This window comes from Exserohilum turcica, assembly GCF_000359705.1.
Source record: "Exserohilum turcica Et28A unplaced genomic scaffold SETTUscaffold_13, whole genome shotgun sequence".
Lineage (NCBI taxonomy): Eukaryota > Fungi > Ascomycota > Dothideomycetes > Pleosporales > Pleosporaceae > Exserohilum > Exserohilum turcicum.
Window position 1 is genome coordinate 1,513,770 of NW_007359948.1, and position 14,188 is coordinate 1,527,957.

The following is a 14,188-nucleotide window of genomic DNA, read 5'->3' on the forward strand; positions in this document are numbered from 1 at the left end:
TCGACAAATGGTCACGGTGAAGCCTTTTGGAGCGGGCGCGGCCATGGAGAGAAAAAAAAACAGCGTGTGCGGAGTTTGTTCCGGATATCGCTTGTTCCCGCCGTTTCTTGCTTAAACAGGCTGGTCTCTGTCTCTCTCGTGTACTATTTGTTTTTTTTGCTAACATGGTCTTGCTCTTGTCCTCATTCGCAGACTGCTCATATACGGCGACATGTGGGTGCAGGAAGAGGTCAAACTCAATTCCTGACCTTGGCGTGGGTTTCACAAGTACGAGGGTCTTCGCTGTATTTGCCCACTCTTAGTTTTGTCCGATGTCCGAGGTTACTGGCTCAGCGTGGAAGACGTGATGGGGGGGGGTTGGCAAGACTGGAGTATAGAGGCGCCAGTATATATCATTCTAGCCATTATTTTATTCTTAATTTTTTTTTACAAGGATGATTCTGGATGTCTGGTCGTGGTAGTAGTAATACCATTACGGATGTGTTTTGTATGCGGATAATTAAGAGCCAAATAATTATAAGAGGGCATTCAAGCACAAACGAACAAAGTCGGGATGAATGTCGGTCACGGCCCACACTCAACTTGTGCCTCTGAAACTTCCTCTTCTGGAACGGGCACCATAGCGCTGTTTTTTTTAATCTCTTTTATTTTTGGGAGGGGGGGGAGGGGGAGGGAATCTGAACAGGGCAAGTCGTAGCGATGAACAATGTCGCACTGCGGGGTTTGCCATGTTATGTCAAGAGTCGGTGTAGCCAACACTCAAGTGTATGTGTGTGTTTACGTACATTACGTACATTACGTATGTGTGTATGTGTGTATGTGTGTGTGTGTGTGTGTATGTCTTGGGGGGGGGGTTTTGTTTCGGCTTTGCCGTCGGATATAGTCCGATGTGCTGCTACTCTTACATACGTCCACCAGTTCCGTGCACAAGTTCCGTTTCCCGCCCCCAGTAGATCCCGATCACTCACTTTCCTCCCCCTCCTCCTCCTCCTCCTACACTCCGCCCTCCATTCCCCGTCGTTATATACGACGGACGCATCACATGGACCGCTTGTTTGCTACTCTCTCTCTCTCTCCCCCTCTCTCCCTGTTGGACCATTTTGGTTCCCCGCAAATTCTCGTCCGGGAGGGGGACCACATAGATACTCACAGCTCCACTTCTTGGCTAGTGTGTGTGTGTTTGCAGGACGGGAGGGAGGGGTGTGCAAGTGTGAGTGGGGTCTTGTGAGCCATGGGATGTGCATGCAGGTCTCTAGGGGGGCGGGCATATCACATATCACAGCACAGCACATCACATAGCACATCACATACATAAATAGCCATGGCCTGTTGGGTGGGGGCCCAACGAACAAGAACGAGGGGCAACATGGGTAAATCAGTTTGTTGCAGTGCATTTTTTATACAAATGCAGACTGGGGCCACGTATTCTAGTCTTTTGGGCTTTCCCACAGGGCAAGCGCGGGGGTGCTAATCACAGGACGGCTGCGATTATGTAGCATGACGTGACGACATACAACAAGTGGCCTGGTGGTGGGGGGGAGGGGGGAAAGCAGACAAGTTACGTCACGTGGAAGTTTGAGCGAGGGAAACTCGAGTGTAGATCGAAAAACTTGGCTTTTCTTCGCTGCTGGCACACTCTCACACTGATCGCCGGGTGATCCCATGGTCACATGTGTGTAGGTGTGTGTGTGTGTGTGATTCACATTTGGCGCTATGAGTGGATATGTGTGGGTATGTATATATATATATATATGTATGTATGTATGTATGTATGTATGTATGTACAAGCTGCATACACAACGATTACATCCGTCTGTGCGTATTGATTGTACTTTATTAAAATAGACTAAGATTCAAGACATTTGGCTGTGAGTAAGAAAGTAGCCAAACCAAGTATGCAGGTAAGAAGGAAAGCATGACAAATGTGCTTGTAAGCAAAACAAACAAAAAAAGCTTCAAACTAGACTTTTGCTTACGTACGACAAGTACTTGGTTTCTTGACTTAACTTACCCTCATTGATCTACGTACCTACGTACGTATGTAGTAGTGTTAGTACAAACTACTATTACTATTACTGCTACTGGTACTACTACTACTAATGTATATTATTACGTATTCCTATAGACATGAATAGTTAATATGCCGAACCTTTTATTTTTGTTACAAACCACGGGATAAGAATACATCGATATCTTACTACAGTAGTACGCTTCGTATCTAGTTTCCAGTTGCATAACATGCGAACTTGGTGTGAATTTTTTTCTAAACAGCGTCATCTTGTGTTAATATGCTCCAAGTATTATATTCCTGTCTTCTATATATATTGTTGATGTTTTCAAAATACGTAAGCTAATCTGGTATTACATGCATACGAGCTCCGTGTCAGATGGAACAGCCGGATGTGTGCTTGGTCATCTTACTAATATGCCTCATCAAACATTTATCGATTTCCACCAGTAACTTCACCGTGCTGACGTAAAAGGAAGAAAGGTAGCAAAGTATTCTTTCATTTCTAATCCATTTCCGCTAGTCTCGCGTATATGCATGTAGCATACAAAGTTGAGCCTATCGTTGCCGCTAGAATACCACCGAAAGGGTCCGTAAGTCTCCCCATTGCTTGTAGCCGCTGCTTTTTTTTTCCAAGGGGAAAGGGTTACATATCTAGGCTATATTGATTCGCTATCATTTCAAGGAGAAAAGAGGATTCGTCAAGACATCATCATCGCTCGTTTCTATAATATCGAAAAATGTAGGGTGGCGATAGAGAAAAATGATCAAGAAAAAAAAAGCCAAAGCCAATAGCAAGAAAAGGCCAAACCAATCAATGCGCCTCGGTATGCTCTTCCTTGGGCTTGTACATGATGGTGGTCAAGAACTGCCAAGTCGTCAGTGCTGATGCCTAGTAGAAGCTTATGCGCAAGAGTGGGGTGGGTGACGTACCTTTTGCTTGTATCTTGTAGTAGCACTCGTGGCCAAGATATTATCTTTGATGCTGCTTGTTGCAAGATGGTTGAGCACCGTGTGATTGGGATGGATCAAAACGCTGCTGTCATCCTTCATGGGCGTAGTGCCGTTTAGAATGCTCTTGCCTAGGAAACCCGGAAGCGTGGGTGGTGTGGGCAGGTTGTTGGTCATGGCATTGGCGCGTGCAAACCGAGACGATTCTTCTGGGGCATCGAGGTCGAGCAGGTAGCGGGGAATGTTTTGATGGTACTTCTTGGTGGGCTCGGGAACGACTGGTTTCGGCGGCTCGGGCAGAGGGGCTTTGATGGGCTGGACTTCGGGCGCTGGTGGGAGGACCTGGGGCGGGTACATGCCGGCGGGAGCCTCACGTTCCTGCACGGGAACCGTCGTGTCGGGCGCGTCCTTTGTATCCTTGGACGGGCTGTCTACCAGGGGCTGTGGCTCGGGATACGGCACTTCAATGTAGTTGACAAGAATGTTGGTGTAGTCTACGGCGGTCGGCAGCTTATCGCTCGTCCGCATGTCGTTATCGACGAGAAAGGTAAGATGGTGGGTGCCTGGCGTGACCGAAACATAGGCAGAAAGGGCATCCTTTTTCTTGCTGGGGCCACTACAGAGAAGTGTTAGTGCTGTCTTGGAGAGAAGAGAAGAGAAGAGAAAAAAAATGGACACATACTTTCGATGGAGCCTGTACTTGCGGTTCCAGCCTGCAAAAGTACCCGTGACATAGACGCGCTCGCCAGGCCCTTCCCACTCAATCAGGGTGGGGACGGTTGGGCGGCCGGTGCTGGGGCCCTTGAACTCGTCGCCCAGATCCTCGTCGTCGGCCGTGGTGGTGCTCAGCATCGAGGAGCGGCGGGGAAGCATGCCCTCGGCGTCGTTGTCGAGGATGGGGCTCCATATTTCCTCTGGGGAGATGATGGGGGAGCCGGGGGTATGGACCTCCTCTTCAATGGGCAGCGGCATGCGAGGGGGGCGGCTGAACTGCGACGAGGGAATGAGGTAGTCGGAGGCATCGGCGGGGTCTATCGAGGCTGGGATTTCAGCCTCTTCTCGCGGTAGGGCGGGCACGTCGACGGGCAGTGTGGGCTCAGGCGGGGGCGGGGGCGAGGGGTCGGCGGGGGGCTCTGGCTGCTGGTGCGGGTGCTGCTGGTGTTGTTGCACTGGAGGAGAGACTGCTGGAGGCGTTGCTAGAGGCTGCGACTGAGGCGGGGTGGTGTGGATTGTTGGTGTTGTCATCATGGTCGTCGTCGCCGCCGCCGCCGCCGTCGCCGCATCGCGGGCGGCCTTGTCCCTCTCCCTCTCGCGCTCGCGGTCCTTGTGGTGATGGCCCTTCTGGCTGCTCTGCTCGTTGCCCATGGCGTCGTGCTGGGGCGGGGGGCGGAATTGGTCCTGGGCGGCGCGCAGCTGGCTGGCGACAGCTTTGGTGCTAGTCCCTATGGTTTGCGCGCGTCCACGCGAGTGCGGGCGGGTCGAGCTCTCGGCGTTCTCGAGGCTCACCGAGGGGGCGGCAAGGGCTTTGGCGGCGCTGAGTGCCTGGATCGACTCTCGCCGTCGCGCCGAGTGGTGCTGGCTGTGCGGGTACGGGTGCGGATGCAAGTGCGCGTGCTGCTGCGGGTGCGGGTGGGCGTGGGCGTGGGCGTGGCCATGTGATGAGGGCGACTGCGGGTTGGACGAGGGGGTCGTCGAGCGCGAGTTCTGGTTGCCCATGGTCGTCGGCTGCCCGCTCGAGCCAGAGGCAGGGCGGCCTCCGCGATGTATGTACGTATGTACGTATGTATGTATGGATGTATGTATGTATGTATGTATGGATGAATGAATATATGTATGTACGTCCGTCCGTCTGTCTGTATGTACGCCTGTATGGATGCATGCATGCACTCGTGCTATCGCGCCCCGGCCTGCCTTGCACTTGGGCACTGCCTGCAGCAGACGTACAGGGTCTGTAGGTAACGACTTAGCTTTCGGGGGGTTGTCGGCAGCCACAGCAGGCGGCGGCGCAGGTAGTAGAAAGACGACTATTGATTACCTCAATCTGCTCGAGCCACTTGACGTTGAAGGGGAGGGCGATGATGGCGATGGCGGCGTGGGCGAGGTGGACAAAGGGGAGCAGGGCAAAGATGGTGAGGGCGTACAAGGGGCGCAGCAGCACGACGAGGGCGTTGATGGAGGTAGTGAGGGGCCACGAGGCGAGGCGGGCGAGCAGCACGGCGAGGCGGCAGGCCGTGGAGAGGAGGGCGGCGGCATCCATGGGGCAGACGGGAGGGAGGTAGCGATAGGTACATAGAGTATACAGTATGGGGGGGGGGGATAGGCGGGAGGGGCAGCGTTGTCGGCATCATTGGCTCGTGCGGAGCAGTATCGGCGATGGAGGCAGCAATGCAAATGTTAATAATCCCTGTGTGCCGTCCTTGGCACGGCTGGCCTCATAGGCTCCATCGCCGGCACCCTCCTCTTCATCCTCTTCAAGCTTCTGTCAGCGGCCCTGAGCATCCATGGCCCCGCCGTTCCTGACAAGCCCGACGAGGCGAGGTCCGCCGCCCAGTACCGCGCTGCCCGTCGTGTGAAAAAGGAACAAGACGCCGTCTTGGACGCGCCAAGTCCCGCCCCCGTGCTTCTAAAAAAGCCTGCCGAGCCCACAAGGCGCGGACCCGTCTCCCACGCCACCCTCCACGAAGACGATTCCGACTATTGACCTGTCCGCCGTGCGGCTAGACTGCACTCTCCGAAGCCGGTGGGTCAATCACCAAAGCAGAGCGTCCACACTCGTTGCATTGCCATGTTGCTAGTTGAATGCTCGGCCTGCCTGGACACGGTCCTTGTCTCGTCTTGGAGTTTGCCGGCCAAGATATCGTCGACATGGACGACACCTCAGGACATGTTCTCCGCAATCGAGGCCGCGGCACCGGCTGCGGTCCATGTTCATCCTGATTCGTACTAGCCAGAGTAAGCCAGTGGAGGATAACAGTCGTCCATGTGACTACGTTTGGCACAGTCAGCAACAGCCCTGGGCATTTCGTAGCAGTAGCACAGTAAACCTACCATCCAATACGCAGATTATGAGGCAGACCTAAAAGCCACCCGTGTCAGCACCCTACCTGTCTCTGCAACTGCCTGACTGACAAAAGCCGGCATCTTGCCCTCGAGAATGCACAGCGCAGCCAGATTGGCCGTCGTCGGAAACACCACGACGGCACATCCGACGAGCGTCTTCCACAGCAGCCGCTGCACTTTTTGGGCCATGACGGGATTGGTTGCGTAGAGATCAATGCCCGTTTTCTGCTCTGTCCGGACGCAGCACTTGCAAATGGCCCGGGTCAACCGGCTCGCAAAACCCGTGCTCGACATGTGACTTGCCGCGACCAGCGGGCTGAGCAGGTAGATGAAGACGACGGTGAGAAATACGTTGATGAACAGGTCGCACAGGAGCAGCGATATACCGGCGTACGGCCGGACTCCAATCCGGCAGCGGCCATCGGCTTCCGAGAGCGACGACACGGGCGAGACAACTCCGGCCATGGCAATTGCTCCGAGGCTGCTCACAACGGCAATGGTGCTGAAAAGCCACAGGAAATCACGGTGCCTCGGCAGGTACGAGGCGCTCACCAGATGGACGCGCTCGATGAGGAAGAGATACCTGCCAAGGGGCAGCGTGAGCCTGTGCATGCACTACACAAGGGGAGCGAAACATGGTGCCGGCCAACGTACATGGCCACTTTGCAGCCGGCGTAAAAGACCAAGCAGAGTCTCATGGTCGCCTGGCACGCATGACCCGTTGTAATGCCGACGCCATTGTGGATAATGGCGGCTGAGACAATAAACCCGATGGACAAGACGTAATCAGCAAGGACGTAGACGTGCGTTAGGGTTAGGTTCTTGAAGCAATGCTGGTTGAAGTGGCGAATGCGTTATCCTGCTTTGGTCAATGGCCGTCTGGCATGGCGTCAGAGTGCACGCGCGTGAGGAGCGCACCGAGCAGGCCGGAGAGCAGGCAGAGACACAGCTTGGATGTGACGACGAACGACGTGCGTGACTTTAGCGTTTCGCCGTCTTTGACAGACAAGGGTTGGTGCATATCCAGCTGGCTGTGGGCTACGGGTGCCGATGCTGGCAAAGCGGCGAAAACGGGCCAAGTTGTCGGCATAGGAACCAAATGGTGTATGTGTGTATGTGTGTGTGTGTGGGTGTGGGAGAGAGGCTAACAGCTAACGTGGTGCAGGGTAGCGAGGCAAGGGAGTCGTAGCGGGAGGCTGTCTAGGTGGGTGTGGGTGTGGGTGTGGGGGGACGAGTGGTGGTGCAATGCACATGTGCTCGGATTGCGTGGCAGCTAGCGGCTAGGCTGAGACGGGCCTTCCCACGCGCGTCGGTGGGAGGCATACTGCCAAGAGGGGCATACTTGTATGGATGGTGGTGTGTGGGCGAGGGCGAGGGCGAGGGCAGTGGGCAGTGGGCAGTGGGCAGTGGGCAGTGGGCAGTGGGCAGTGGGCAGTGGGCAGTGGGAAGCGGCGACTGGTTGACGTCACGTGCAGCGCTAGCCCTGACTGGGCGTAGGCGTAGAGGACCCCTACTGACGTGCCGTTAGTGTACACTATCAGCAATGCTTGCGAAGGCTCGCAGCTCGCACTCGCACTCGCAGCTCGGCTGAATAGGCGGCACCGAGTCAGCGGCTGCAGCTTATCGGTATCAGTACATGTGCATGTGTACATGTAGGCAGGGTAGCAGTAGCAGTAGCAGTAGCAGTAGCAGTAGGGTTTGGGAGGAACGGCCTGGGTACGTCATGGATAGCGGCCCAGAGACGGCATGTGAAATGGCAGAGTCTTCACACCATGCAACGGGCAGCGCCTTAGCAGTTGGCGTCGCGTGCTGGCCAAGGGCACGCCCAACGGCGGCGCGCCAATTGCGGGCGGGCATCTGGTGCATGCAGTTGCAATGTCCAGCTTTGCGCTGCAGCCTCTCGTCATGGGCGGGGGACACGGCCACGGCTGCACGCAACCAGGCCCGCCAGTGCAAGTGCAAGCGATTCAGCGACGGCGAGTACGCGTCGAGTGAGCATCGGCGACGAGAGCACGAGGGCGAGGGCAGGCCACGCAAGCCGAGAGCTGGCCGTTGGGCTCTACTGGGCATAGTGTCGCGAGCATGGCATACCGCAGCCGATTGATGCCATGGCCGTCGTGGTTGTGTCGTGTGTTAGTCCAACGGGACGCCTGTGCCTGCACCCACCGCTGCAAGGTCGCCGGAACCCTGCGCTAAGCGAGATTGGCCCGAGCACTGCCTCGCTCTCTCGCCCTCTCCACAGCCCGCTTGTGCAAGAGCGCGCGCCATGTTTTTGTTCCTGTTCCTGCCGCACAGCCCGCCCGCCTCTCTCCACCACCACCACCACCTCCTCCTCCTCCCTCTCCTTCTTGCTGTCCTTCTCTCGCCCTCGCTCTTGGTCCTGTCCGCGCCACCACCGCCCATGCCCGACCGCACCTGCCGCTGATATCGCCTCCAACCTCGCCAGCCCGCCGCGACTTTTGGCGCGTATCCCGTCTTTGCTCCGTGCACCCCCCGACGAAAAGGAGACCACCGCCACCACCACCACCACCCGCCACGATGCGGAGAGGCGTCACCATCTTCCTGCTCGTCACCGCCGTCGTCCTCGGCTTTGCCGTCCACAGCGTCTGGACTCTGCTCGGCCTCCTCGTCGCAACCGGCCGCGAGGACGCCATTCTCCGCGGGGAACTGCCTGCGCCAAACTCGAGCGCAATCAACCATGCGCCCCAATTGATCCCCAAGATCATCCACCAGACGTACATCAACGAGAGCATCCCCGCCCACTGGAAGGCCCCCCAGCAGAGCTGCATCGACCTGCACCCCGACTACGAGTACAAGGTACCTTGGCCCAGCCTGCACCCAACAAGTCGCCCCTCCCGCTAACCCCGTCTAGCTGTGGACTGACAAGAAGGCGCGCGAGTTCATTGCCGCAGAATACCCCTGGTTCCTCGAGACTTTTGACGGCTATCCCTACCCCATCCAGCGCGCCGACTCGATCCGATACTTTGTGCTCCACCACTTTGGCGGCATCTACATTGACCTCGACGATGTAAGCACACATGCCTCTCGCAGCCCCCCTCCCCATGCTGCACTGCTGACAAGCCCTAGGGATGCAACCGCAGCCTCGATCCGCTCCTCGCCTACCCAGCATGGGTCCGCCGCACGGTTCCCACGGGCATCTCCAACGATGCCATGGGCGCCATTCCCCGCCATCCCTTCTTCCTCAAGGCCATTGACTCGCTGACCGACTACAACCGCCGCTGGCCGCTGCCCTACATCACCGTCATGGCCTCGACGGGCCCCCTGTTTCTCAGTCTGGTCTGGAGGCACTACAACAACGCCGGCCCCGTCGACGAGGAGCGCGTGCGCATCCTGTTCCCCGAAGAGTACAACAACCACTCGTGGAGCTTCTTCACCCACCACCTCGGCAACAGCTGGCACCGGACCGATGTCAAGGTCATCTTCTGGCTCGCCCGTCACTGGCTGCTCGTCACGATTCTCGGCTTCATTGCCGGCTTCACCATCCTGGGCCTGTTGTACAAGTTCTTCGTCATGAACAAGCGCTCGAGCGGCCCTGGCTCGCCCAAGATCCGCTTCTTGAACCAGCGCATGCCCTTTTACCGTCGCATTAGCCAGAAGAGCTTTGAGCTTGACGACCGCCACGAGGTCTAAGGCAGCACCTTGAGGCGCATTGCATTATTCCAGCGTTGTCCTGTGCCCCGCATTTACCGGCGTTTTCTTTTACTGTCGCTCCGTGTCTTGACTTCGCTCGTAGACTTTTTCTTCTTTTCATCTCATCTATTTGGTGGAGCGCAGTATGCTCTAGTAGCTTGTTTAACTGATTATCTGGAGGGGATTTGACACGGACGGCACGGTTGCTATGTTTTTGGAACGGCTGGGCCACGTCGTATGAAAAAGAAAAAGACATCATAGAGAGCCTCCCTGGGCAGCCAAGAAGAGGCAGAATTGGCACGGTTAGATTTGGGCGGCCAATGCTTCGACTTGGCGAGACGAAACATTACTATTTACGATAATATCAAGCACCAGCACAGCATTTGCTGCTGCTGTGTATTTCTGACCAATACATGAATGGCACCTGACGAGGATTGCGTGTGACTCGAGGGGCGCAGGAACTGGTGGAGCCCGAGGTGGACGCTGGCACTGGCACTGGCGACAGGGGACCGACAAGGCTGGCTCACCTTGATTCGCCTGTATGTTGCTATCTTGGGAGTCGCATGCGTGCCAATACTGCAAAGTCGCCGGGGTACTCAGCCGCTGCACGACACGCATGTCTTGAATACACTACAGTCAGACTGCCACGCTGTTTCAACACACTGCACTGCACTGCTGCAGCCTGCGTCGCCTTGACGGCTGTGCAGGCACAAGGCAATGACGCGCCACCCGCCACTTCCGTAACCGCGACAACCCTTCCACTTTCGTCATCGCTTGGCCCTACCGCATCCGGCGACCATTCAACGACGAGCATGCGCTGCCTGCCAAACACCATCTCTGCCCTAGCCCTCTGATCAGCCCGCTATCCGGTCATCGGTTCCGCTGCTTGCAACATGGCTGCCTTGCTCCTCGCCATTGACGTCTTGCCTAGCTATGCTACTTTAATTCCACCCATCCAAGCACATCCGTTTCCAGCCCTACACTCCCTCTTCACTATACACCTGCATCACCGCTTTCATCATGGTCGGAGCCACCATTCCCATGCGCGAGGGCGTGGAGCTCGTAGGAGAGCATGGATACCGATACCTACTTGTCAGAGCCCTCGGCCAATCCAACGTGTGGATTGCCGTGGATGCCGCCACCCAGGAGAAGATATTCATCGTCAAACAGCCCAGCGACGATGACGTCGCGTATGGCTGGCCACGCTTCCAGCACGAAATGGTCATGCATGAGCTTCTCAAAGACATCCCCACCATCCGGCAGCAAGTCGACCGCATTCCACCATCCTCGAGAGCCGACCCCCCGCGAATAGTGCTCGAGATCCTGCAGTCGACTCTGTGGGATGCGCGCAGAAAGCGCCAGTTTAGCGATGTGGAAATCAAGGGCATCATGCGCTCGGCTCTTTTGGGCTTGCGGGATGTACACCAGCGAGACTTGGTATACGCAGGTCGGTTGCCAAGACTTGGATAATATTTGCTTTAGCTAACGCCTCTTAGATCTCAAAATGCAAAACATTCTACTGAGTGGATTCGAGGAAGAGCCCAACGCAAAGGCAGTGGTGGGCGACAGTAGAATCACAACCAAGCTGGGAGACTTGGGCATCGTCATGGAACCAGCAAAGGGTCTGGTTCAGCCCATCATATACCGCGCTCCAGAGGTCTATTTCAGAAATGAAATCAGCCCTGCTGCAGACATTTGGTCATGGGGACTCATCTACTGCCAGCTCTTGGAGGCCCAAGCATCCTTCCACAAGTACGGTCTCTATGACGACCTGCTACAAGGCAGTCAGGTACAAAAGGAACGATCAGTCGAGCGAGCCATTGCCCAAGACTTTGGCCTGGGCGCGCTGGATTACTACAACGGATGCCATCTTCCCTACCACGACCGCACACACTACGAAGGACAGCAATGGGACCGACTCATAGAGAAGGGTGTATCAGAGAAGGAAATCCAATTCCTCCGATGGGTCCTGAATCCCGTACCCACCGATCGACCAACTGCACAAGACATTCTCGACGCAGGTTGGTTCACCACAGACACCGACAAGACGGGTCGCATTGCCGAGACTCTCAAGACACGCGTCGAGACTTCTCGCCGCAAAAACCTGCTACGAAAACACAGCGAGCCGCTGCTATCCAAAATACCCATCCACCAACCTGTGCAGAGTACCCAAGCCCCTCGCATGGACGCTCCAACGGCATTTTCGTCATCACACATACCACAAGCGACTCAGCAACCTGTGCCGTTTGAACCCGTCTCCTTTGTGCCTGTCGAATCCACGCAGTATGCCCGGCCTCCAGCCCCGCGATCCAGCACTCACCGACCCGCTGGGGGCACATTTATCAATTATGGATCTTATATGTGATGCATGTTGATGTATTATGATATAATTCTGAAATGAATTATAATGTCGTCTATTTCGGAATCCGGTCCTGAGGCGCTGGGTGTGTATTACTAGAATAAATACAAATGTCGGAATAAAGAAAATTTCCAAGGGCCAATGAATTTATTGTATCGAATGGGAATATTCTAGGCACGATATTCTGCTATGTTGACGCGGTGTTCTTAGACTTGACTTTTTTTCATTTTTCTGTTCGACTTTTGGTTGGTCTGAAATATCTTGTTCATCTATCTATTGAATTTTCATCCAAGTACACAAGTCGTGTCACGCGCGACATATATTTCTTTTTCCATCTTTTCTTCTGCATATCTAGCGTTTGAGATTGTGGAGAACATACTTGCTTGTTTCTAGTGTAATTATGTGGAACTCGAATAGCAAATGCGGGAAATATAAATAATACATGGTGCAATGTATAAACTACGTAATGTGCATGGTATCATTGTCTAACAGGATGCCTTTGATATATTTGTATTTTGTATCTGCATCTTCAATTTGTAGTCTATCTGTGTGAAATATGCCCCTGGCCATACCCATCGTACGTGGTATACGACACTGCACAATGTCTCTGCATTCACACCTCATTTATCGAACGTACATGTCCATTCCATGCGTCTACTTTCTCACCCCGTCTATATCCAGCCACATACAGCATGGAATAAAAGGATAGCTACACAGGACGCTGTACCTGTAACACGACGACGAAGAACACACTTCATCATATTACCGTGAAAAACCCAGTTGAGGCAATAGTGAACATGTCCCATCTCATCCCGTTGCTACATAGCTCTGCCCCTTCTGAAGTATGCGCGTATGCAGTTTCTCAGGTCATGTTAAATGGTGTAGTGTTGGTGCTTACGTATTCGACTAAAGTACACGTCTATCTGGGATATGAACGAGGGAACTGACTAATATTTCAATGGAATGGCTCTCCTTGCAAATCACGGCGTGAATATCTTGCTCTCCCCGTGGAATCTTGCACTGACGCAGGCGTGATTGCTAAAATCTCTCTCAAGTACAGACATTTTGAATAAATCTAGCGTTGAAATATTGTCGACGACGATTCTCCATGTCAATGGGCGTTGTTCTGGTGGAGAATAGCCTGCTGCAAGTTTGAGACTAGGATGGTAATTACCAGCATGGCATTATCGGTGCTGGAAAAATGTAAATGACTTCTATGCATATTTGTGGACTTGGCATCAGTGTCGTTCTATGAGATAGGCGTGGACATGTTATATCCAATGGGATGAGAATAGTAAGTACGTCTAAATGGCCCTTTTTTTTATTTTGTCAAAATACACACTAGAAATCACATTCTAGGCTTATCAAGACACGGGGAAATACCCCAGGTAAGGGTTGATGTCAGGATTAAATGGTCTCTGGCTATTTTCCACTTGGCCAGTGCTGGAGATATTCTTGTGCTTCTTTTCTTGGCAATGCTGATTTATACTTGACTGAATATCCATTCATTGCCCATTCTTACTTGCAGTCTTGGACGCATCGCAGACTCTTGAGTCTTACAGAATAATATAATCTAGTACCGCTGTGATGTTGAGATTCACTACAAGCCCAAGACACGCTCAAGTATCATAGTGATTCGCCGTGCTGCTTCCTGGCGCTGATGCGACAGTCTCCTTACTAGGAAATGATTGATGACATCAAGTCAAGCTGCTGACGGCCATCACTCTCCGTAAACATTCGTTGTGTATATTACTGCTTACGTATTGTGTCCAAGGTGCAGGGTATATCGCTGTCGTATATTATACACTCTATTGGGTTGTCAAGGCCGCTGCGTCGGCACGTCAAGATTGTCGATCAAACAAATAAAACAAGTGATAATATATCGTTCGGTACATTTCTCAAACCACTCATGTATCCAAAGTCGAGGCGGAAAATATCAATCTAAGAAAACATCCCGAGGCTCGTAGTAATAGCGATACTACTCAAACGACACATGGATCGGGCTACATGATTTTCTCACCATGTCATTTCTACAGCGGTGCAAGGCATGTCGACATCAACTCCGTCTGGAATATATCATGTATCATGTGTGGTTGATGCACAATGTCCGTCCGTATCCCGACACTGCAAAACGCAGGGAAAGAAATTCGCCCCCCCCC

At 53.9% G+C, this 14,188-nt stretch overlaps 4 protein-coding genes across 4 annotated transcripts; 2 read left to right on the plus strand and 2 right to left on the minus strand.

Moving 5' to 3' along the window:
- Window positions 1–2,666: 2,666 nt before the first annotated feature.
- On the minus strand, window positions 2,667–4,708 carry SETTUDRAFT_148009 (carbohydrate-binding module family 48 protein). The gene is made up of 3 exons (XM_008025063.1): window positions 3,642–4,708; window positions 2,942–3,575; window positions 2,667–2,876 (listed from the first exon to the last, which is right to left on the minus strand). The coding sequence occupies exons 1-3, from the start codon at window positions 4,673–4,675 to the stop codon at window positions 2,823–2,825; spliced, it is 1,722 nt and encodes a 573-aa protein (XP_008023254.1). The 5' UTR covers window positions 4,676–4,708; the 3' UTR covers window positions 2,667–2,822.
- A 665-nt stretch (window positions 4,709–5,373) lies between these two features.
- Window positions 5,374–7,109, minus strand: SETTUDRAFT_148011 (uncharacterized protein; the record flags this gene model as incomplete). Its single annotated transcript, XM_008025064.1, has 5 exons — window positions 5,374–5,945; window positions 6,008–6,035; window positions 6,089–6,602; window positions 6,674–6,852; window positions 6,921–7,109. The coding sequence occupies 5 exons, from the start codon at window positions 7,107–7,109 to the stop codon at window positions 5,677–5,679; spliced, it is 1,179 nt and encodes a 392-aa protein (XP_008023255.1). The 3' UTR covers window positions 5,374–5,676.
- A 1,246-nt stretch (window positions 7,110–8,355) lies between these two features.
- SETTUDRAFT_167949 (glycosyltransferase family 32 protein) lies at window positions 8,356–10,083 on the plus strand. Its single transcript, XM_008025065.1, has 3 exons — window positions 8,356–8,836; window positions 8,892–9,047; window positions 9,107–10,083. Exons 1-3 carry the CDS (start codon window positions 8,558–8,560, stop codon window positions 9,668–9,670), a joined length of 999 nt encoding a protein of 332 aa, XP_008023256.1. The 5' UTR covers window positions 8,356–8,557; the 3' UTR covers window positions 9,671–10,083.
- A 409-nt stretch (window positions 10,084–10,492) lies between these two features.
- Window positions 10,493–12,322, plus strand: SETTUDRAFT_167950 (uncharacterized protein). Its single transcript, XM_008025066.1, has 2 exons — window positions 10,493–11,117; window positions 11,167–12,322. Exons 1-2 carry the CDS (start codon window positions 10,691–10,693, stop codon window positions 12,033–12,035), a joined length of 1,296 nt encoding a protein of 431 aa, XP_008023257.1. The 5' UTR covers window positions 10,493–10,690; the 3' UTR covers window positions 12,036–12,322.
- The last annotated feature ends 1,866 nt before the right edge of the window (window positions 12,323–14,188 follow it).